At 35.1% G+C, this 24,068-nt stretch overlaps 1 protein-coding gene across 1 annotated transcript in view; it reads right to left on the bottom strand.

Moving 5' to 3' along the window:
- The window catches only part of pcdh11 (protocadherin 11), a 450,559-nt gene extending 428,796 nt beyond the window's left edge, over positions 1 to 21,763 (bottom strand). The window contains exons 1-3 of the mRNA XM_088926040.1: positions 21,401 to 21,763; positions 9,241 to 9,817; positions 1,112 to 3,598 (exon numbers count right to left, since the gene is read on the bottom strand). Coding sequence (XP_088782166.1) covers positions 1,112 to 3,598; positions 9,241 to 9,783 — 3,030 coding nt within the window. The 5' untranslated portion in view covers positions 9,784 to 9,817; positions 21,401 to 21,763. The remainder of the gene's footprint in view (positions 1 to 1,111; positions 3,599 to 9,240; positions 9,818 to 21,400) is intronic.
- Between the last annotated feature and the right edge of the window lie 2,305 nt (positions 21,764 to 24,068).

The following is a 24,068-nucleotide window of genomic DNA, read 5'->3' as shown; positions in this document are numbered from 1 at the left end:
AAGTTTTGCACTGTTTATTAAACACAAACACAGAATTACAAGATCTCCCTTTACAATGATCCCTATGACCTATGACAACAAACACAGTTCAGTTACTGCCAAACACAGAAGCAAGCAAGCGTGCATCTCTGTAGTGCTGGCAGCCTGTCTTCTGCCCTAATTTACATTTATTTCCTTTTCCTTCCTTTTTTATAATAGGCACTCTACATTTGGTACTTCACTTGGGAAAGGGAAAGTTGCATAGGTATTCTAGGTATTGCACAGTTGCTTTGGTATTCTAAGGAATTTCTCACTCACAAAATGTCTGGACTATAGTAACTGTAAATGTGATATAAGCATTTGTTTGTAGACAGTACAAGTTCAGTATTATGTGGTGTCCAATACAAACTTGAAGACAAGAAATTAAATTAAATAAATTAATACAAAAGTTAAATTAAAAAAACATTCAAGTAAAATCTCTAATCTCTCAACTCTTGGTTTTAAAGTGTCAATCAAAAGACTCTAAAAGCCTGTATGTTGGTGCAATCTTCTTGTCAGGATGCAGCATTCTTGTATGTTTCTAATATATTCCTATCTATGTTAGACCTCAAGGTTGAGCTCTTTTCTTTGATAATGCTGCTTTCCTGTGCACTATTAGCATTACAACCCACTTAATGTATCTTGAAAGGTGTTATTACTTTGCACCCTGCCTGGATTGCTTAGATTCTTGTACACACAAGGTGGTTAAGGATGCCACAAGCTCCTGCTTTTTTAGTTTTAGCAATCCATATGGCTCAAATACATAGCAGCCGAGATCCACTCTCTTTCTCTTATTCTGCAGGCAGGGAAAAGTGCCACAGTGCCACCTATGGATTACATCTCCTCCAGCTATTTCTCTATGCACTGCATTAAAGTAAAGCTGATGAGTAAAGAAATAAATTGGTTGCATAATTCTCAATCTATAGCACTGCTTACATTCTCAATCTGGACTCTTGAAGACCTAACTGGACGATTCAAGTTATTATTCGAATCCTCCATCTTTTCACAAATACAAAATACAGAGTAGAAAGGGAAAGGCTTGAAGAATCAATAAAAGGAGATATTTAGTAAGCAACTAGAAGCTCTGAATTACCTGACGTGTATGAATTGGCCCTGGAGTCTTGAAGCCTCCTTGGCAGCTGCACTCTGATACGCTGTAGGGGTCTGAGCTGCTAGAGGAACACTTGGAGAGTGAGTCGCAACCCACCACAAAGGTGTTATCCAACGGCAGTTCCTGAATTACATGGTGCTTCTTAGGGGGTACGGGTGTCTCTGGTTTAATTTGGAAAGATGGCTGTGGAGAGGCTGATTTGTAGTGCTTGGCCAAGTCTGGACTGTCAGGTTTAAAGGTAGAAGGTGTGGTGGCCCAGTTATACTTCCCCATAGTCTGCTCTTCCAGCTCTACTGGGAGGTCCAAGGTGCCATTTATGTGCTCATGGGAGGGGTCATCAGGTTTAGATTCCTCAATGGTAACAAAGTTCAAAAGAAGATTCTTAGGGGACCTCTTCTTCTTCTTCTTTTTCTTTTTGATCTGTCTGTTTTCCTGATTTGGGGATACCCACTCACCACTTTGCTTACCCTTCTGTACTACCTTGTGCCTTGGTGTCTGTCGGCAGCGCACCAGGGCAGTGACAAAAATTACTAGGATAACAGTCATAGTGCCTGCAATAATGGCAATCACTACGATGACGTAGCCATTGGCTTGGGGTGTTAACTCACTGTCCCCCACATTTCGATCCAAAGGGGTCTCCATGCTTTTTCGCACTTGTTCCTGCACAAAGGTAGCATTTGAAATAGTTTCATTTACAAATAAATGGACCAGGGCAATGGCATACAAAGACTCAGGTTGACCCGAGTCTTTGACTTTAACTATCAGCCTGTGCAGTCCCTGATCTGTTGTAAGAATTTTTTCCTGCAGTGTAATGTTACCAGTTTTATTATTAATGGAAAACAGCCCTCTAGGGGAACCACCAATGATACTGTACTGCAGTTCAGCATTCATGCCTGTGTCATTGTCAATGGCAAAGACTCTTGTTACCACAGAGCCAGGACTGGTGGTAGTTTGCACCAAATCATAAGAGTAATTGGAAGAAGGGATGACAAACACCGGGCGGTTATCATTTATATCGACAACATTTATGGTCACTTTTGCAAATGAAGAACGCTGGGGTCGACCCCCATCTGTTGCCTTTACCACAAAGGTGTAAGAACTTTGTTGCTCTCTGTCGAATGTGATATTTGGTTTGATAACACCTGTCTTAGGTTCAATGATGAAGTTGCCATTATCATGTAATATGGAAAGGTTGATAACAGCATTTTCGCCAGCATCTGCATCTGTAACTGTGATCAAGCCTACTGTGCCATATAGTGGTAGGTTTTCAGATACATAGAAATTGTATTCATTATGAGTAAAGGCTGGACTATTGTCATTAATGTCTTGAACCATCACTTTGACAGTAACATTGTTCTGTAATGGAGGAGAACCATTATCCTTAGCTATAACAGTGAAGGAGTAATTGTCTTGCTTTTCCCTGTCCAGCCTTCTCACAACAGATAGGATTCCTGATCGCCTATCTATGCTGAAATTCTGGGGGGCATCAGAGCCCAGAGAATAAGAAATCTCTGCATTTCGACCGCTGTCTGCATCAGTAGCACTGATTTTTATCAGCTGTGCTCCTGGGTCATTGTTTTCTGGAATGGACAGTGGAATGTCAGGCTGAGGAAACACTGGGGCATTGTCATTTTCATCCTTAATTTTTATCAGGACCATAGCTGAGGTGTTCAAGGGAGGCTTCCCAGAATCTGATGCAACTATTTTAATTGCATATTCCCTGGTTGTCTCATAATCTAAAGGCGCTGCAGTTTCTAACAAGAACTGACTATCAAAAACAGGCTTTAACCGAAAGGGAACATCATGGTCAGTATAACAGGTGACTTTTCCATTCAAGTCAGCATCTCTGTCTGTCACTGTAATTAGAGCAATTTTAGTATTTATAGGAGCATTTTCAGATAAGAGGACAGTCCCATTAATAGGGTTCATTATGTAGCGTGTGTCTATCGATGGGACATTGTCATTAATATCTGTAATATTGACTGTCACTGTAGCTCTGGAAGGGGTGGAACTTCCATCACTTGCCAACACTATAAGTTTGTGTATTGGACTAAACTCCCTGTCTAAGGGTTGTTTAACCGTGATCAGTCCGGTATTAGCATCAATTGAAAACAATCTTCTAGCTGTATTGGTCATTTGACTGCTGAAGGAAAAGTGTATTTGAGCGTTGGAACCAAGGTCAGCATCTGTGGCATGAACTTGGATGACAGAAGTGCCAATTGGGGCATTTTCAGGAACATTCACTTCTATGTCACTCTCCTTGAAAACAGGCTGGTTATCATTGACATCTGAGATTGTAACTTGAAGAATAGCAGTGCTGGATTTTGGTGGGTTCCCTCCATCAACTACTTTAATCTTCATTACAAATGTGTCTTTCTGCTCACGGTCAAGATTTTGTTGGACAATTAGCTGTGGCCACTTGTCCCCTTCTGGAGTCTCAATGATGTCAAGTCCAAATTCCCTGACGCTCTATGAAAGGAAACAAAACAAAAATGCAGAGTGTAAGAAAGTTTTAAATGGAAAGAAACAGTTGTTTGAAATTGTTCAAATTATAATTTTCTAATTCAGACAAAAAATGTAATTTGCTCAAGCATTAAATCAATCATTCTAACCACTTTATTGATATATACAGTTGTATAGAAGTAACACATCCAAACCTATGTATCTAATATGAAATCCCCACTAATTATCAAAATTGAAACCTGGGTTCAGAATACAATTGTTGATATCATTCATAGAAAATTATTTTATTTCTAGGATTTTAAGGATCCCATGGTCATGGCTCAGTGAACAAAATTAAAAAATATCTTTCAGTTTAGGATTAGTAAGTATTCTGTATTTTTCACAAGTATCTTTCTAAATAGTGCATCATTTTCTCTTTTATACAACTGTTCAATTAATGTTTGATTATTTATTTATAATTTATACACCATGCTGATATCTAAAAACACAGTTCTATTATCTAAATACTACAGTTTAAAGTGATATAGAGCTGTAAATAAATGCAGTATTTACCAATCCTGGTGAGCCAACAAGGCTTCTGAAACACAACTCTTTAATCAAAGATTTCAATGCTGTCCCTTATGGAGTATGTTTTTGCATGTTTCATCCAAATTTAGATTTAATTTTAATTCACTTTCTACTGTTGTTTTTGTCATGAAGAGGAGACTATTAGGGATTTCAACAGCAGTTTGTATGTGCAAGTGTGTTGAAAAGCAAGTCAAATGCTAAGGTATTATTTCAAATGTACTACAAGACTGCCACAAGTTTTTTGAAAAATGTAGTAATATCTTTTTATCTTATGAAGGTCAGCCATAAACAAACATATGTGTAATCCCAATAGGAAAATGTCTTCAGCCTTCAACGCAATAACCATCACCCTAAAACAAGCACCTAATATCAATTACCATCTACTAGGTATTACAGCTAAGACATGACATGCTTGTCAGTCTAGTCTGCTAAGGTCACTAACACTGCAAAAAAGTATCAAGTTTAAATAAGATTTTTTATATCAATTCATATTTATAGTAAAACACAAATTTCAGCTGAAAATGCTGGTTTACTCATAGAGGTTTTACAAATTACAAAGATATAAAATATAAGATTTAAAGATCTGTTTAATCAACTTAGATCTGGCGTTTTTCTATCTATGCACTATATGAAGAAGAATCATTACATTTAGCTGTTGTCTCTTCACCTTGATATCAAAGAATATTATTTGTTAACAGTTTTCATTGCTGTATCATTTTGATCTCTTATAAAGTGCTTTGCAAGAGCTTTGCAGCTTTTGCTGATATTTAACTTCTTTCACCCATAACAGTGTCCAACATGATCACTTTTGCTTAAAAACATTAATTCTATGAAATTATGTTATCTGTAATTCAACAGTGAGACCTTGAAAGGGGGTAAATAATTTGACAATGCTTCGTTTATTGTAAAAGGGTTGTAGGTAGAGGTGAGAAGGAGGTTTATGTTTGAGCCACACTGTGCTGAGGCTAATGGGAAATGACCTACTGTCTTCAGTCACATGACCAATCAGAGGAAGACAATTGGTTGGATAGCATTTAAAACCAGGAAGCTCTATAAAGAAGGCGGAGCCTCTATTTTGCAATGTACCAGAGGGAGAAGAAAGTAAGGAAGTGATAGAGGGGCCAGTCCATGGAAAGTCTTTGAGTTTTGGGAACTTTGTGGATTTGTAAGACAAAGACACTTTAGGATTTTGAAGCCAGTAAGAACATATAGTGGAGGACTCTGGAAAAAGTCTATTTAGAGCTTATAGATGGCTGTTTACCTGATACCCACATATATAAAGATCCTAATATGGCACTGTACTTAAAAGTGTTCCTGTAATTAAACTGCATTACTTTTCAGCACCAAGATATGTTCAAATAAATAAAAGTTTTAAAAAACATATTTTTTTCTCATTTGGATGAATCCTAAAGAACTGATGTAGGGTCCAGCTAATGATTGACCTGTTTAGTGCCATTCAAAAAGAAATCCATAAATTTTCAACAACTCCGACATTTTCTTGAAAGATTGAGAAGCAGCAGAAAAAGGACATGAGAAACTGACATACAGCGGTGATTTATACCTTTGTTATAATGAGGAAAAGTAAGTGCTAGGTATTTCCTCATTAAGAACTAGATTTGAACTGAAAAGAACTGCTTTTTACAAAGAAAATGTTGTACCCTTCTACAACTGATTTCTAAAAAGGATGATATGATCTTATTTATATCTTCAGTTTCTCTGTACTACTAGAAATTACTATATTATTCCTTTTTATAAATGCTAATGGTGTTAAGCTACTGAACTAACCTGTAGAAGGTCCTGCTAATGTCACCAATAAGACATTTAAACAAATCTGATTATCAGCCAATTTTGTTACCTTTTATAACAGCAAGAAGCATGGAAACCAGAAGCAACAGAAGCAACAAACAGTTCCATATGATTTACATTATTTAACAAAAATACAATAGATAAATTTAGTGAATTTCACTGTTACATTGATGTCATATAAATATGGTTATTTAGAGAAAATCCAAATATAATAAAATAACTGATGTTTCTCACAATGTTGAAACACTTTTTAAGCTCTGATCCAGAAAGGGGGAAAAACAGGATGATACATGAATCAATTTCTATGTCGTGAATGCATGCATTAATCAGTTTAACCTTTTTGTTTTTCAGAAAAGGCATCCATAAGTGCTTTGTTAGAGGTGCTACATGTGTCTTAAATTCCTGTATATTAATATTTATTTTTCATAAACTCTAAAGTGACATAGGGTGTGACAGGTATGTAAATGGATTTTAAAGTTTGTATTGCAAGAAACCTCATAAATCAATAAAATAGACTGTTAAAAGAATAGGGTTAGTGGAACCCTAAACTTACCAAAAGTCAATAAAATATGTGTGTGACCTTGACCTTGGAGCCATGCTTTGGACTGCAGCCTGCAAAGCAAGTCTTTTAAGTTATAAAATCTCTTTAATGGAAAGATCTTCTCTAGCCATGCATGGTATTACTTTCCAAAGGATGACCTTGTGTTTTTTGAGAGGTGTCCTCAATGTATAAGCCGGGGTTATGCAAATAAATAAGGGGTTGAGCAGTTCATTGCTCTGTTTTCACAGTCACACTTTTTCTGTAGGTTGAGGCTGTTACTGTAAAAATCTGTTGATATAAATGAATTTCCTATGCTAAGCCACAATAAGTGCTTTTGCCCTTTGCTGTTATCAAATGAAGAAAATATTATCACTATGCAAGAATTTCACAGACAACCTGTGTGAAAGTAACATTTTTGCTTTTGGTATTCCAGGCCTGCTGTTTCTATGGAATGAGGCTTCTTCAATGTCTCTGTGAAAATAATTTATCCCAGTTTTATCAGCCTAAGCAGATCCTCTTTTGAACAGTCTGCTTCCCCCCTGCCTTTATATTAATTAGAAAATGCTCACTTTACATTTTCAAAGTAAATGGTGCAAATGTGATTTGATTCTTTCAGGACGCTCAAAATTAGTTGCACTACATAACTAGTATTGACATATAGCAGTAGAAAATGGTAGCCAACTCAGTTCTAAAAACATGATGTTTACGCACTTTAATGCAGAAGAGCATTAGGCTGGTCATTTTGATGGCAAAAAGAGTATCTTTGGCAGAGATAAAAATGTTTTTTAAAATGCAAATTGGTAATCAAGTCATTGACTTAAAGGGATGGATTCTGTTAATTCCCACAAAAATGTACAAATTACTAATCAGAGTCAAATGGCAGACTGTCTTGTTTTTTTTTCATTTTATGCAGTGCAGTGTGACCTAAACCGCAAGAATGACATCTGCAGCAACCTTTTCAAGATCCATTCACTAATTGGGTGGCTTTGTACATGGATACAAAGAAATTGAACTTTTGCTCTTTAAAATACTGCTCACATCACAGCTAACAATAAGGAAACAATGAATGATTTTGAAAAACAAAATTTGCTGTTCCATATTATAATTTGTTGTAGTGTTTTGGCATGTGGTGGGTATGAGAACTTATTAGTAATCATATATTCTGTTCGAAGACTTCACCAAGTATATAATTTTGATCAAGGACCTAGATCTTATGCACTAAACAAGACAAATATGTTTTTTTTTTGTTTTATCTGTACAGTATGCATCTACAAAGTCAACACGGTTGTATATGTTTCACCATAATGTGCACTTCAGTTATCAGAAAATATAGGGGCTTGCTTCATCTATTTATAAACTGATATTTTTTTTTAACTTGATACTTTTTTATGAATTTAAAGTATTCATAAAAACAACTTGATGGACTTAATAGAGGATTAACAGAGAAACATGAACCAGAGGACAAGAAGAAGAAATAAAGGGAAATGTTTTTACACAGGGTTGCAGAAGCTACCCAGCCTTCTTTCAAGAAAGAAGAGATCATAAGATCAATTAGCACCTGGCAACTAAATGATCTTGATGGACCAAATGGTATTCATATGTTTGTAACCATTCTTATTTTGGTATTCATGTAATATAAGTATAATCTGTATTATCCTACTTTCAGGCTATATCTGGCTATATTAAGCCACAGAGAATATTGCACTAGTTTTTCATAAGACATAAATTAGTCTACAAGAAAAGAAATGCACTTCTTTAATTTTGTGCTGCAAAAGGTACCCATTAATTTTTTTCATTCCATTCTAGTGCAATTAGAGGCTTACCTTAAACCATTTATCACTGCCCTCTTTTTCCTAAGACTTAATAAGATGTATTATTACTGTTCTGCTGTGGACAGACTTTAAAATAAAACATTGATGACTTTGCACCAAAGTACCATCATTAAAGATGTCACAGTAAAAGCTGTTATCACATTTTAATAGAATAAAAGTGTAGTATCACTGAAGTTAGAGTACAATGAGTGTCGTAAGTGCATTTACTGAGTCCCTCTCCCCACCCCAATACAAAGCCATCATTTGCTGAAAGGCCCACTGTGAGATCAAGAATTCCAGCATAAGAACATGATTGCTAATCTCCAGGCAAAAGAAGTCTGTAGATTAGCTGCTTTTAATCAGAGATTTCATCTAGGCTTTTGGGGACAAAACCTATCAAACTAGTCTGTTCAAAAAGCTTTCCAAGTGACACCTTAGGACCTATTTTGATTAGTTCTAAGAGGTTTTATTTTCTAAATACATTAAGATGTAATACTAATGATTGATATGTTTTTTTTTTATTTTATATTGAATAATTTTAAGAAACACTTTAAAAATCATTTGATGTAAACTTTTTGATTTCATGAATTAACATGGAAATTAGCTTTACTTTAATTATATAGTACTTCAGTAACTGCATAAAAAACTTGATCTCAAGAAAGCATACTGATTACCATTTTATTGAACACATAATTGCTGTTTTAATGTTTTCATAAAAATGTTTCTAACTTACAAACATATATGTTGGATAATCATATTAAAAGCAGAGAAAAGTCTAATCCAGCAAAATAAAACTACGGCAAAACAATATGATAGATTAGAGAAATATAGCAATTTTTTCTAATCAGTGGGAAAAATTAGCATGGTATATTTTCATGAAGTTGAATATTTGACAATATTTTTAGTACTATTGATACACTTACCTTTACAAGTTCGTAATGCTGGATACCATTAGTGCCAATATCAGGGTCTACAGCAGAGGGAACTGGGTAGCGTGAATTGATGGCAGTGTTCTCAGGGATGGAGATGTTAATGACAGTAGACTGGAAAAGTGGAGCATTGTCATTGATGTCTTCAATCAGGAAACGGATCTTCACCAGCCTGAAGATCTCATCGGGCAGTACTGCTACCTCTATCTCATAGTAGCAGCGTTTCTCAGTGAATAATCCCGAACAGAGCTTCTCACGGTCTATGCGGTTGGAGGTGGTGAAGATCCTGCCAGTGTCAGCTTCGACCCGCACCAAAGGGACATCTCCAGTTTTATACACAGGTTTAAACTGGAGCGGGGAGGAAAGCTTGATGTTAGGGTCCAATGCCAAGTCCAAGTCCTTTCGCAGGTTGCCAATCTGCATGTTTTCAGGAAGTTCCTCCCGTATTGTATATTCTTTCTCCTGAGCCCAGGACTGCAAGATGATGCAGGTTAACAAAACCACTAGGTATGCTTCGGACACCAAGTCCATATTCATAAGTGGAGAGAGCCTTCTCCGTAAGGCCGTAGTTCTGATTTAAAGAAGGGGAAAAAAGAATTAGTGAACTATAGCCATGGTGGGCCACATTTTTTGTTGCATTCACACTCTCAAGGTTCCCAATATCTAGTTATTTTTAAACAGTGCTGTAATAATGATAATAATAAAAACAATGTATAATAAGTAATCATTTATTGATTCTAATAGAACCTGCAGGACTGTTGAAATGGACTGGTATTACAAGTGTGGTTAACAAAACAGCATTTGTTGTAACTGATTACTACAACATTTTTTCTAAGTTTATATTGTATTAAGTTTATCAAAAAGAAAGTAAAAATGATATATATGTCTCAAACAACAGAAAGTATTTGATTCTTTCTTTGATCAACAATAAAAAATCTCTATGTTGGCATCAACTTCATTCCTCTTTGAACAGAATCCTCTGTCACAAGGCTACATACTGTAGCTTCTCACAGCTGCCCTCTGTTATTCACTATCGGCTGCATTGTTACTATATTCAATTCTTAGCTCAGTCCTTCCCTCATACACCTATCATTCTTTCTGAGTAGCCTAAGGAGAACCTAAGGAGTTTCTGTGCTGAATAAGACAAAATCTGGGTGGGAGCTAGACAGAAAAGTAACTTTGGTGGCAATGAGTCACAGAATAAAATCAGCTCCCACCTTGCTTTATGAGTTTTGTCACCTTTTGTGATGCCCGTTTGACACCTTGGTCAAAAACATTAATCTAATGCATTAGCACAGCCTTACCTAATGTCTGCTTTCAATGTATTTTACTGTATTCTGGATATGTATTAATACAGTTATGCACCCAAATACTAATTGTCCAGAAAACTGGTGGGTCTGTTTCTTTATGCATTCTTCAAAAGAAATCTACAAAAACAATCTAAGAGTACGTTTTGGAAATTAACTACAATACAGCCCTCACACTTAGAATTTTTACATTAAGCAGTCTGTATATTTAGCCAAACTGGTAAATACTCATTAATTGTTTCCTTACTTAGAAAGAAAGTACTTCATATTCTGAACACTAAAAATTAACCCATTTGATCTCTCATTATTCATAATTTTCTTTTGTGACAGCTCTCATAATTTGTTTTTTTTTTATGTTTCACACTAGTAGGGTCACAATATCTGCCTATGTTTATGTCAGTTAATGCCTTTGACAGTAAGCAGGTTATAATATGATTGATTTTTTTTTAAATGAGGCCTCTAGCCAATCTTCCTATCACAGCAATTAAACTTGAAAATGCACTTTGTCTTAAATATCTCTCAATTTTTGTTTTCTGTGTTTGTTAATATAAGATAAATAGTCCATTAACCGCTCAGATTAATCTGGACTTAAGTATGACTCAGTGCATTGAGCCACTGTTGTTCTGATGTTACAAATATAGGTCATAAAAAGAACATAAGGGTGATTTTAAAAACAAAATGGGATTAAATATGTTCTGGTGGGTTGTTATTATTCTCTCTTGCCAAATGCCCATATTATTCTTGTTACTGTTTATTATTCCTCTGTGAATGTGAAAAAAAAATACATATTTTCTTTTTCTTTAATTCTGGATATTTTGAAAAAAATATATATGTTTATATACAATCTAAATTAACTAATACACCCATAATAATAATAACATAAAATAACAGAAAGATGTACAATTGGGTATTGTTTCTTAAATTCTTAAATATATTATCCAGATATCTTAATAGTATTACACAGAGTAAAGTCACAGTTAAAATCCTGAATTCACACCTCGGCTACAGTAAATATTTTTTTAAATAAAATTTAACAAAAACAAGTCTAAGGTAACATTCTACTTTTTGGAAGTGCAAGAAAAGCCTCTGGAACTGTACAGAGGCTTCTGAAAGTTTCCTGTTCCTCTGGGAAAGGAGATAACACACAGAAAACATTCAGTAGTAGCAGACATCATCATGATTAAGGTCAGAGAGCACTTCGAAGACTGCAGGCAAATGAGCACTGACTTCTACATGTTGGAGAATCGCTATAAAAGATCTAGTTAAACACAAATTTCTAACCAGTCCATTATGCATGGATGCTAGTTTCTTAGATCCCTGGGCAAATACAGTTTAGTTGCTGAAAGGCCATGAGTTACATGTAGGTGCTAGGAAGTCTGGCTCTTTTAGAACATTCAGTACACACCAAATGTATGTACACTGTATTCCAATTTAAAAAAGAAAAAAATAGTACTTCCCACTAACAAATCTTAGTTATATCATTGGTAACTGAAATTATTATTTCCTTGCTGTGGTTTTAGTGTTGTGGAGTGGCCTTCAAAGTACAGATATATTGTATTATCTCACATGCGGTTATGAAGCAGCATTAAGAAATTATGCACTGCACATTTCTAAGAGATACTGTACATTTCTATGAGATACTGTACTGAAAGCAACAGGAGATATGGCACAAACTGAATTTATTATGTCATGTGATTAAGAAAAACGTTGTTACAAAATTCTACCATTCCATAAAGAGTCTAATTTTTTATACTGTATGATGAACATTTTTCTATGATATTGTTAATTACTGTACAACATACATTTGCATACACTAATACAGCCTTGCATTTCTTTACTGAAGCATCTGAGAGAAGTATCTTGCTTAATGGTAAAAGTGCAGTGGTTCAAACAGAATTTAAACCTACATGTACAACATTCCAGTTTCTTTCTTCCAGAAAGAGAAGTACAGATTTGGTGGAAAACCTGAAAAATTAATTAAAGCTGTTTTTATGAGACAAGACAAAGAAATACCAATAACCCTGTTCTCAAAATCATTGTGATAATCCAGTTAATTTTGTATCATAATTCTTTGTATACTGAACATAAAATAAAGCCATCACAATTGCAACAAATTGACAAATTTATTATAAGGAAAATGACAAGTCATTTTTGACATCTGACATTATATTGAACAGGATTGTCAATGGTGGACCTACTTACTGTGAAAATCATAGGCTAATAATGTGTGTTGCCACTGTTGGAAATAATACATATATTACAGATGATGTTTTATGGGAAATCTGTACTTCCTCTTATTATCTCTAAGCCCCAATTGCCACATCAACCCTGCTCATTATCCCTGCTCATTATCCCAAATTATAATGGGATTCAATTCTAAAGAGTACGACATCTGCAGCATAACTGTCACATTCTCATCTTCCAAGAAAGTCATTGTTACAACAACAATATAAGGATCATGCTTTGTGTGGAATGTGGTCTCATCAGGAGTCTACAGAAAATACAGCAAGTGAAGTTCCAGAATTTGATTAGTGAAGTGTAGTGTAGTTGTGAATATATGTGGAGAGCTGCAGTATCAAGGCACTCCTGCCAAGACCATCACACTTGGACCTCTCCATTTATCTTGGCAAGGTGTTCTTGCCCTGTGGTCTTCACAATCGTGGCCTCTCATTGACAGGCTGTGTTTGGCTTTAACATCTTGCCAGATTATAATTTTCTAGCTATGAACATCCATGGTGTCAAGTATACTCATTAATTCTATCATTGTTTGCTTAATAAGCAGAGCATATTAGATCCAAGTTATTTATCTTGATTTTCACCAGGCTTCATATTCAACCAGTTAAATCAACTCATCACCTGTGGCCATTCAATTCTTCTCACTAATTTAGTACTTATACAACTGTCAAATTCACTTGAGTGTATAACAGTCATGATTGATCAATAAATGTAATGTCATAAACATTTAATAATGATAATTATATATTAAAATTATATAAATCATATAATAAAAAATACAAATAATGTTATATTTTCTTCTGATGCTCAGTATAAATATTTTTTCAAAGTTATAATGAAGTTATAATTCAGCGTAACAAACATTTTTTGGTATTTACATTACATTCATCAATATATGGGTTTCCCGTTTCTTTAAGTATAGACGTATAACTGTGCAGATAACGAATCAAGTTTTCACCTTTTTAATTTAGTCTGTGTATAAGCTGCTTAGCAAAGCTGTAAGTCCATGTTAAGACAGCAAAATCTTTAATTCACTCTTGCCGAGTGTTCTAAATAAAAAAATCACATTGAAAAAGTAATTTTAATTAACTATAGACTTATTTAAGCTTCTTTTCCTCACTCAAAGTTTAGAAACAACATAAAATGCTTGTTGTTCTCTTTAAACAAATTATTGACTTTATTCAATCATGTTTTTACAAGACAACAGTTTTATAGTCTTGGTGCTACTATGAAAGTTACCCTTTTTCTTTTTAAGAATTCTTCACTTTAATGAGTAAATAAATGACATCAAATATTATATTGAAACAACAACAAAATAATTTATACCACCTTTAAAAGCAAAGATATCAAACTGCATTACTAAAAAACTCATTTCACCATGAAAACATTGAACATTATGCTGAAAAAGAAAACTGTACTCTTTTACTAACAATGAGATGATTCAAACTAACCTTACTTCTTCCCTGTAGGTAATTATCTACTGAACTACTTGCACTGCAAAAAAAAATAGTCTTATTTATGGGGAATGTCCGAACTGCAAGCCATGGTGGATGATGTTAAGGGAGATGTGAGACTTGCATTTCATAGCCATGTAAGGTAACAGATATGTGTTTCTGTGCACTGCAGTCACAGAAAAATATTCTCCAGGTCTGAAGATAAATTAATGATTTTTATCTATCTTATGTTCAAATTTAATAAGTTATTTAAGTCACATTTGTGCATATATTTCACATGCAAGACTGTTTCTAAATATGAAACATTACTAAATAAAACCACCATCCCTGCTTTCAGTATTTTTGTATTTTGAGTCACAGAGTGATGATTTTGTTCTGCATACATAATAACTATACTCTTTCTCTGGAGCCATAATCTAAGAGCTTTACTGTGCACAGATCAGTTTACATGATGATGTGACAGATATTTCTGCCCATCTTTACTATTGAAAACATGCAGCAGAAAATCAACCTTTCCTTCTGATACTTAAGTTTGGATTTCTGGCATACATTGGACAGATTTTTTTGCTTGTTTAGCAAAAATGACATCAGTACACCATGCTTTAAATAACAGCAGGTTTAAGTTTTTTTAAATAAAAGAAATCTAACATAAGGCAAGTATCTAACAATTAGGTTTACTTTACGGGTGGTGTAGTTTACTATGTAGCACAAAGTATACACAAATTATGTATGCAAGACACCCTCTAAAAATACATATATATATATAAAAACAAAAGTATGTACTTTTTGAAAAATCCAAATTAAATGTTATCATAATCACACAAAGCTATTTTTAATAGTAGGAATCAAATAAAAAATCATACTAAATATCCAATACAGAAAAAGTGATGTGAATGGGTCATTATTATATTAGTAATTATTATAATATTAATAATCAAAATGCAAATTAATACTTAGAAAATAAGTATCCTTTTTTACAGAATTATGGATTTGCAAAGAAATCCCAAAAAACAATATTATGCTTTGTAATTTTGAAATGTATTTGTCATTCTACAGATCACAAATAGAATCTAAAAGAATTTGCCTGAACAAAGACATTTTTCCTAACAATTCAAAGTTATGACATTATAAATAGATAAAGGCCATCAACAACAGTATGCTGCTAAAACTAAAAGACTAATGCAGAATCTTATTTTTTTGTATTGTAAGTACAAACGGTATGCCACTTTTAGCTGCCTTTGTCTTAAAATCATATAAAACGTATTATGATTTGAAAACAAGTCTCATGAACTTACCCCCAGTTAGGAAGAATGGCAATAAATTTTAAAAAAGAGGCTGCATATACACAGCACAGGCAAGAACTGGAAAAGCTTCAAACTGTGCATTGTCAGAGGAGGGTGAAGTATAATCTACTTACAGAGATTCGCAGACTGACAAGGCAATTAGCAAAGAGAGAGACCGCAATGTAGCACTGATGTGACTTGCATGGGATTCGAAGCAAGCAACTGTAAATATACCCTGCTTCACAGCACATCAAGCACATACTGACTTTGAAACAGCGAGGCAGATCTTGGGCAGTCTGACAGAAAGGCCCACTAAAATTATCCATTAATTCCTCTTTAGGATCTACCACCTTGCAGTTTCTTTATTGACCAATCAAGAAAGACAAGTGGATGATTCTTCTTAAATTTGTAAAACTCACAATGGTCCTTGGAGAGGCTGCTGTCAACTTATCAGCACATGCCAAAGCACTCTGATGATGAATAAAGACCATAACGCAGTGGATGCTGCCAAACCCTCAATGGCACCAATGCTGGTGTGCCTCAGAATGCAGCAATCTTTTATTCCTCCAGACAGAAGTGTAACCTCTCCTGTTCTCTGGTTTAGGGTTTAAGAATTGAAAACATATTGTACCATGGGTTTGAAATCAATTATCTTCCATGGAACATGAATGTAATCTAAGCAGGGGATGAAAACTGTGTGCTCCCTGGCTCTGTATCCCTGGTGAAATGTGTAGGAATAGCTAAAAATAAGTACATTATACTACAGAAAGGCAGATACGATATTTCAAGCTGCTACCATAAACCCACTTAATATGAAAGTAATGCTCATTTGCGCAGCTTTTATACATGTACATTTTTAAGCATGAAACTCAGTAATGTTCTTTCCTCAATGTATCTTGTATATAATCTACATTAACTACATCTGAACAAGTAATAAGTTTATTCCATGGTGAAAAGAGAAGAAGAAAACACAACGTTTTGGCTGTGGTGCCTTCTCGGGTGTACAAAGGCACCCGAAGAAGGCTCCACAGCCAAAACGTTGTTTCCTTTCTTCTCTTTTCACCATGGAATAAACCTATTACTTTTTCCTTTGCCGCCTACGCATGCTGACACAGCTACCAACCTGAACTATTAACTACATCTTATCTAAACCTTATAAGGGTCATCATCACCTTTCTGTTCTAAAGTACTGTATGAAAAGAAGATTTTTTTTGTACTCTTCTTGGTATCTTTTTTCCCACCAACAGTCTATTAATGCTCTTAGAAATCACATATATATAAAGCAAAGTAATAATGTAACACTAATGGCTTCATGATAGCCTCCACCTGACGAAATGTACTTTGTTACAATGCATCATTTAAGCTTTATGTTTTGTTTTTCTTTGGGGTGGAGAATATGTCTGATGACCTTTAGGTACAGAGGGACCAATTTATGTTTACCTTTACAGGCATATATTTTTAGTTGGCTGCTACAGGCAGCAACACTTTATGCTTTACAACTGAATAATGATAAATTCCCATACAGTAGAAGACTGAATTTATATTTTGCTTTGTTGTTAGATATTATTTGCTAATACAAATATTTTATAGAGGTGCAAATAATACTCCTGTGCTGATTTTAAAACACTTTTTTTTTGGTTCTCTAATATGCATTACGGCCCTCGCCCATGACTACTGAAACAAAAAATAAAAATTATATTGCCGTTAAAAATAAATCAATACATTTAAGTATACAGTATCAACTAGTCCCGTGCTGCATAATTCCAAAGCCAGAAGACTATAGGCAACTACACTAATGCTTGAAACAATCAGTGGCACAATACGAGAGTAATACTTATTTAGCCCCTAGAGGGCAGTCCAAAGGACCTGGCAAAGAAATACTAAAGGTACTGCATGGTTTAGAACTGCGGTAATACATTACTCTTCTATGCTCATTCTTATGCACCATAAGACAATATATCGGAAAACATCACATTGTTTTAAATTGTAGGATATGCATCTCAGGATATTGCATAATATTAACCATACCCTCTTATGCAAACATTAAGACCATGTAAGTCTAATAAAATGATCTATCCACCCATAACAAATAAATCGGTCCTGAAGAAAAAAAAAATGAAGCCAACTGATCACGATTAAATTCTGACATTCTAAAGAAGACTGCTATGATTTAAGATTAAATGGATTACAAGCAGCCCACAAAGATTCCTACCAAAGACTAAATGTCATGACGCCAATATATTCCTATAATTTCAACCACATTTAATCTTTGAACCATAAAACAGCACATAATCCAACACTAAAGAATTACTGTTGATAGTTCATGATGATTATGCTATAGCTTTAATGTAAAAACACTGGATAGTTTTCTCAAAAACACAGATTGAACCATATTTCATATTACATACATTACGGACATATATTTTAAAAGTATCTAGTTTTACTTGGCAACTAACTATTTTCCAACATATCCTGCACAAAAAACTTGGATTATATACATTAAACAATTATTCAGAGTGACAAATATTTCACTGAAATATCATAGAAATCCTCTTAATGAAAATTATTTATTGTGAATGTTTCAACATCCAGTCATTTACTTGCAAGTAATCATAAATTACCAATGTTTCAGAAGATAGGCACATTTCTAAGACTGAATGAAAGACTCAGTGAAACAAAAGGAAGATGCATTTGAGGGTAAGGCACCCTGGAACACCTCTGGAAAGGAATTGTTTTTCACCCCGAGGTCTAAAATCTGTGATTCCATATGGGATAGAAAACACTGTGCTAGTATTTCGATGGTGTTCTTCCCACAAACCCCCCTCTCCATTCCAATTCTCATCCAAATCCCTTTAACAGAAATGTTTGATACAGAGAACAAGAATTATTGATCCTCATAACTCTTCCCCCACTTTTGTATGATCTAGATTGAAGCAGCACATACACTATGTAAAAGACTTTTGCTTCATATCTTTGATCTCCTTTCTGCAAGGGCTGTGATGTATGAAACCAATCCGTGGAGACAGTGTTCCACTGCATTTAAATTATCCCTGTGTTTATGGCAAAGCGATTTGAGTTTTAGGCTAGATGAGGAAAAAAGGCTTAAGATGACACTTTAAAAGGAATTGCAACAAGTGATAAAAAAACTTTCTTCCTTGATTAACTTGCCAGATATATTTGCTAAGGACAAAATTATATTTAGGTCAAAAACATATAAATTCCCCTTTTTTAGAGCCCTACTTCCAAATAAAGACAGATATGTCTACAAATAGAAAACATATAGTTAGATACATGCAGAATGAGTGTTAGTACCCTCTTAAAATATACCTGTTTTTCATAAACTAGTCCTAGTCCACATAAATGTAATCTCCAAAATTTACTCTCAAGCATGTCAGAATCATCGCATCTATGAGGATCCATGTCAGCGTAGCAAAATGCAATCCGTTTGACAGTTTTCTTAAAAATATTGCAAACTATAAACTACTACTGCCTCAGTAATGAAAAAATAAAGGAACTTGCATGCCAGTGCTTTACTTAATAAAAATACATGTAATTAAAAACTGAAGTGCCACATGTCGTGATTCATTTACTTATTATTTTGCATGAATGACAAACTTAATAACAGATAGAGATGGTTTTCCTTTAGAAGTTTTAATCCAGTGAATACTGTAGGTCTTTCTATGGGTGCTTTATAAATACCAATAAGAAAAGAAAAAGAATGCCTTAATATTTCCCAAGAAAAGATATTAGTAGTTCTTTATTCATAAAGTGGGGTGATATCAAATTCTTAAGGCCAATTATTTTGGGCAAGAGCTTACTTCACTTAAACTGAAACGGAGATATTGAAACTGCCGTTTGCTTAAGTATCACAAGATAAGTGTATATTGTAGCAATATCAATGCATTCATGAGCTTTTTAAAACCATAAGCTTAAGGCCTGTGTTATCTAGAAGTGGGGTTATCTATTTTTATGTATTCCAGTGTGGTAATATAAACCCATCAGTAAAATGTTCTTCATGTATTATGTATAAAAATTCAATATATTTCATCAAAGTACAAAAAAGAAACATCAAGGTACAATTACAAAAGATGAGATAAAGACATAACTGAAGGCGTCCAAAATGAAAATTTAAAATAATTTCCTTATTGTTGAGTCTTCTCTTCTGTCTGGCATCTGTTCTCGTGGCATACAGTGCACGTCAGTTGCCAAAGACATGAATGGATAGAGAAAAACTATACAAATGTAAATGTATTGCTGCCTCTTATCTTTTCAATTGATCTCTGTTTAATAACATCGGCAATTTTAACAGACAACAGACGTGTTTCGAAAGAAACAAAAACTTATAAAACAATGCTCACGTCCTGTTTCTACTACAGAAGAACATATCCAAGAAGCCTTCCCATCCTCCTAAATTTGAGATCATCTTTTGATACGCATTTACATGGCATCAAGTCGCGCAGAAGTGAAGTAACTGTACCCCGTAAATAAACAGAAAATAAAATAAAGGAATAATCACTATTGCTCTTTTATTTGTTTATGATTATATTTGAATTAATATCTAAGAGACTATTTCTATCAATTTGGAGTGCATCAACAATTTAATATATACACTTGATTATCAGATAAAGCCACGTGGAAAATTGTTTTGTAAAACTCGGTTACAAATTTAATCTGATTATTAAAATAACTACATTTGACCTGCTGTTTCGGAAGTACAGTTTATCTACTGAAGACATATCTAAGTCACTAAGTCTATCAATCGGAAATGCATCGTGTATATAACTGTAAAAAAAACGTGTACCAAATTAACCGGCACTTAAACTAATCTAACCGAATTACCACAATAAATCCCAAAGCAAATTTGGAAGCAAGCAACTGCGCCGTAGACGATGTGCAATGCTAAACACCGGTCACGTTTTGCTGGTGTTTATTTCTTAAACAGCCAAATCTCCTATGTTTCAATTGTTACAATAGTAATTATTTTTATCTGGACTATTTTAATATAGGTTTTTTTTCAACGTGTGTTTAGCCTTTTATTTTTTTAGCATCTTCTTTGCTTCATTTTGCTTTCATTTGACGATCGAGTTGATTGAGATATTTATATTAGTATAAACCGCCGGAAAAGGCTATTTTAAATACATCATTCCGGTATCGGACGAGACCCATGCTGAGGCTGTAGACTGACGCTGCTACCATTGGTACCAGCCGTCTTGTCACTAACCATTTCCAGAGCGCTATTTTCTACAATCATACAATTTCGCAAGTGATTGTTGATGATTTCCCCCGTCCTTTCAGCAACGTACAATGTACACTTTACCTCAAGTATTATTAAAAGTGTAGTTAATTTTGTAATAGTTGTATTACTGCTGTTTTTTGACGTTATATCGGAGAAATTGTACATGATCGCTAAACCCCTTTCCCTTTTATCAGTCAGTTTGAGACTCGTCTGTGCTAACAGCAAGAACGATATGCTAAAGAGCAGCAGACAGATTTGCAGTTTTCTGTAATATGTATATAGATGATATCTTCTTATACATAGACTGCAAACCATAAACTGATCAAGAAATCCGTTAACATACGGATTAGCAATTTTGTTTTAGTACATATTTTCAATGTTGTTATCCTCAAAAGTATATATCGTTTATGCAAGTGCCTCCACTCCACAGCATCGCCTTCAAAATCGGCACACTTCATCTCTTCGAGTTCTTGTTAGATGATGCGCAAAACAGCATTAACTTTCCTTATACGAGGCTATTAATTTTCTAAAACTGCCTTGGGTTCACTGCCAGTGTTCTTAATTCTTAACACACAAAATACGTGTATGCCCAATAGTGCCCATACAAAATATATAATGAATGTAAAATACTGCACTTACCTTGAATTCCTTTCACCAAAAGCGGTAAATTATTTTCAAATCCCTGGCACGTACTGGCATCAGTGCTTTAAAACATTCTGTATCACGCATGGGACTGAAGCGAAAAAAGAGGAATTGATGTTCCTCTCTAGCAACAGCAAAACATAAATCAAATTAAATCCCACTACTGAAAAAAACATATCTTTAAGAAGTCTATAGTCCAAAATTACAAAAAAAATATGACTGTAAATGTTCTTTTTTTAAAAAAACGGATATTTCCTCTTCAGGTAACCTGTTAAAACGAAATGCAATTCCAAGTACAAATAATGATACCGGTGTTCCAAGTCGCTACAGAGTACAGGGGACTTCAAGTATGCATTCTTGCTATTAGTTCAAGACAGTGATATCACTCATTATAGTCCTCTCCCTTGGTCAGTACAACTAACAGTTGATTTGACTCGTGCAAATCTGAATTGCATCCCCGATTTATACAGGAATTACTGTTTCAAAATTGCTGCACATTATTATATATTTTTTATTTTTTTTTTCTGTTGAGTATTTTCTTTTCATTCATAAATGCAGGCCATATGTTGGTTTTTTTTTTCAGAATATGTGTATGAGCAGTAGTTAGTGCTGACGACGTCCGATGGAGCTGGCTGTGAGGGCGCCTTGGTGCAGCTGCATCATCACTCTCAGAAGTTGTTGATTAAATGTTGCAAGGTTTCTGTGCGTAAAGCTCTAGCTTTCTCAGTTGTGTTAGATGAACTCAGCCCCTTAGTACTGCCGGCCACTCCTCCTCTGTTGACATCATTGTCGAAGGAGGGACCTAGGCCTAGAATACAGATTATGTATTTTTCCTTAAAGCCATACTCGCCTGTTTAAAAGGAGGAGGCAGCGCTTCGCTTTAATCAGAGCTTTCTACGAAATGCATTTTTTGCTGGTTTAACTTCGCATGTGTATGAGAGGGGGCAGTGTTCGCTTTGCTAATAAATGGTGATGCACATGTACGGAGAAGTAGTCATTTTAGTAATGCTTTGAGTGTGAGGTCGTTGTTAAAACGAAATACTTACCAAAGAGTCTTGGAACTTATGATATCTATTTGATAGTTTTATGTGGAGCCGAACGAGTCTTTTCTATCTTTTATCTTTTTTGTCGAGATACTAAAAAGCTTTTATAACAGGTTTTTGAGACAAAAAAAACATACAGCGCAGAAAAAAAAACATTTTCCTACTACACTGATTAAGTGAAGCCGATTATACGGTATACGGGCATTGGGATTTTATGCATACTGAAGTAGTGATAGTAAAATGTAATGCAAATCTACAGTAATTGTTTATAACATTTGAACATTTGATTTGAAAAATCAAATACATTTTAAGAGGGTTTTTTTCTATTTCTTTAGGGATGCACTCAAAAGTGCACGAAGCAGATCTCTGAAATCAGCACAATGAGATTCCAGTTAGCTGCTCTAACACTAGCTGCAAGGTCAAGGATCCAAGTGAAATGAGGGGCTGAATAAAAGCTAATGATATCCTAATAAAAGGTCACACTTCCAAATGTAACGAGAGCCTTAATGAAAGCCAGTGATGTCCTATATGACCCTGCTGAGGAGTATTTGGGGGCAGATGATATTGCTTGCACAAGGAGTTCATAAAGTTTCAGCTGGTGCATTGTTAGAGCTAGGTCTGGATAGAAAGGCTCTTTTCATGCTGAAGTTGATGATGATATTATGCTTCAATATTGCATTTGCGCAGTTACTGTGCAGTACAGGTGCCTGCAGGGCACACATATGGAGAGCAGATATTATGTGCCGGCCTGAGTGCGTCTGTAAAAGATAAACTAGTTCAGTTTGTGTCCGCTATTTTTATATGTCAAGCCTTTGTCTACACAAAATTTAGTGATGAACATGGCTGAATTTACCTTGACCGATCTCCCTGCATTCCTTCCACTCCCTGGCAGTCCCATGGGACCACTGGTTTGAGAGTTTTGAGACGTATTTATTAGGATTGGAGCGTTTGACCGATGCCAAATGTGGACTGCTCCTACACTGCCTATTCAGGTTGCTGGAGTCTACTGATTCATATGCTGCAGCTGTTCACTTACTGAAGGACCACTACAACACAGCTTCAGGTGTCCTAATGCAGCCCTTTATATTTCACCAGAGGAGTCAGCTCTTGGGTGAATCTATGCAACAGTACATGTCTGCCCTGTGAGAACTCGCCCAGCCCTGTAACTTCAGGCCCCTGCATGACAAAATGATTAACGATTAGCTCACTGAGAAAACAGCTAATAGTCAAGTACGTGACTGTCTGTTAAAGGTATCTGATGATCTCACATTAAGGAGCACAGTTTATAAGACTTGTCTTATAGAAACTGCCACTTAGTGTGCTGCTCAGCTCACAGGTGCAATGCTGCAAATATCAGTGCAACAGCTGCAATCTTCTGCCCCCGACCCCAAGTCTAGTATTAACCAAACACAGCAACAATGCTGTAAGTGCAACTGTGGGGCACAGACATGCAGCTAGAGCTCCCAAAGCTCCCAACGCATCCACCTTGCGTCTTGGCAGAGGCAACATCGACAGTGACCTGTTTCTGGACTAAACGCATCTACACATCTACTGCTACATCTGTTCTCTTTCTTTTTCTTTTTCTTTTTCCCGTTTACAACCACTTTTTGTGCAATATATGC

Source organism: Atractosteus spatula, chromosome 9, assembly GCF_055471065.1.
Source record: "Atractosteus spatula isolate fAtrSpa1 chromosome 9, fAtrSpa1.hap1, whole genome shotgun sequence".
Lineage (NCBI taxonomy): Eukaryota > Metazoa > Chordata > Actinopteri > Semionotiformes > Lepisosteidae > Atractosteus > Atractosteus spatula.
The sequence above is the reverse complement of the archived record's forward strand: the minus strand, read 5'-3'. Positions and strand labels throughout refer to the sequence as shown.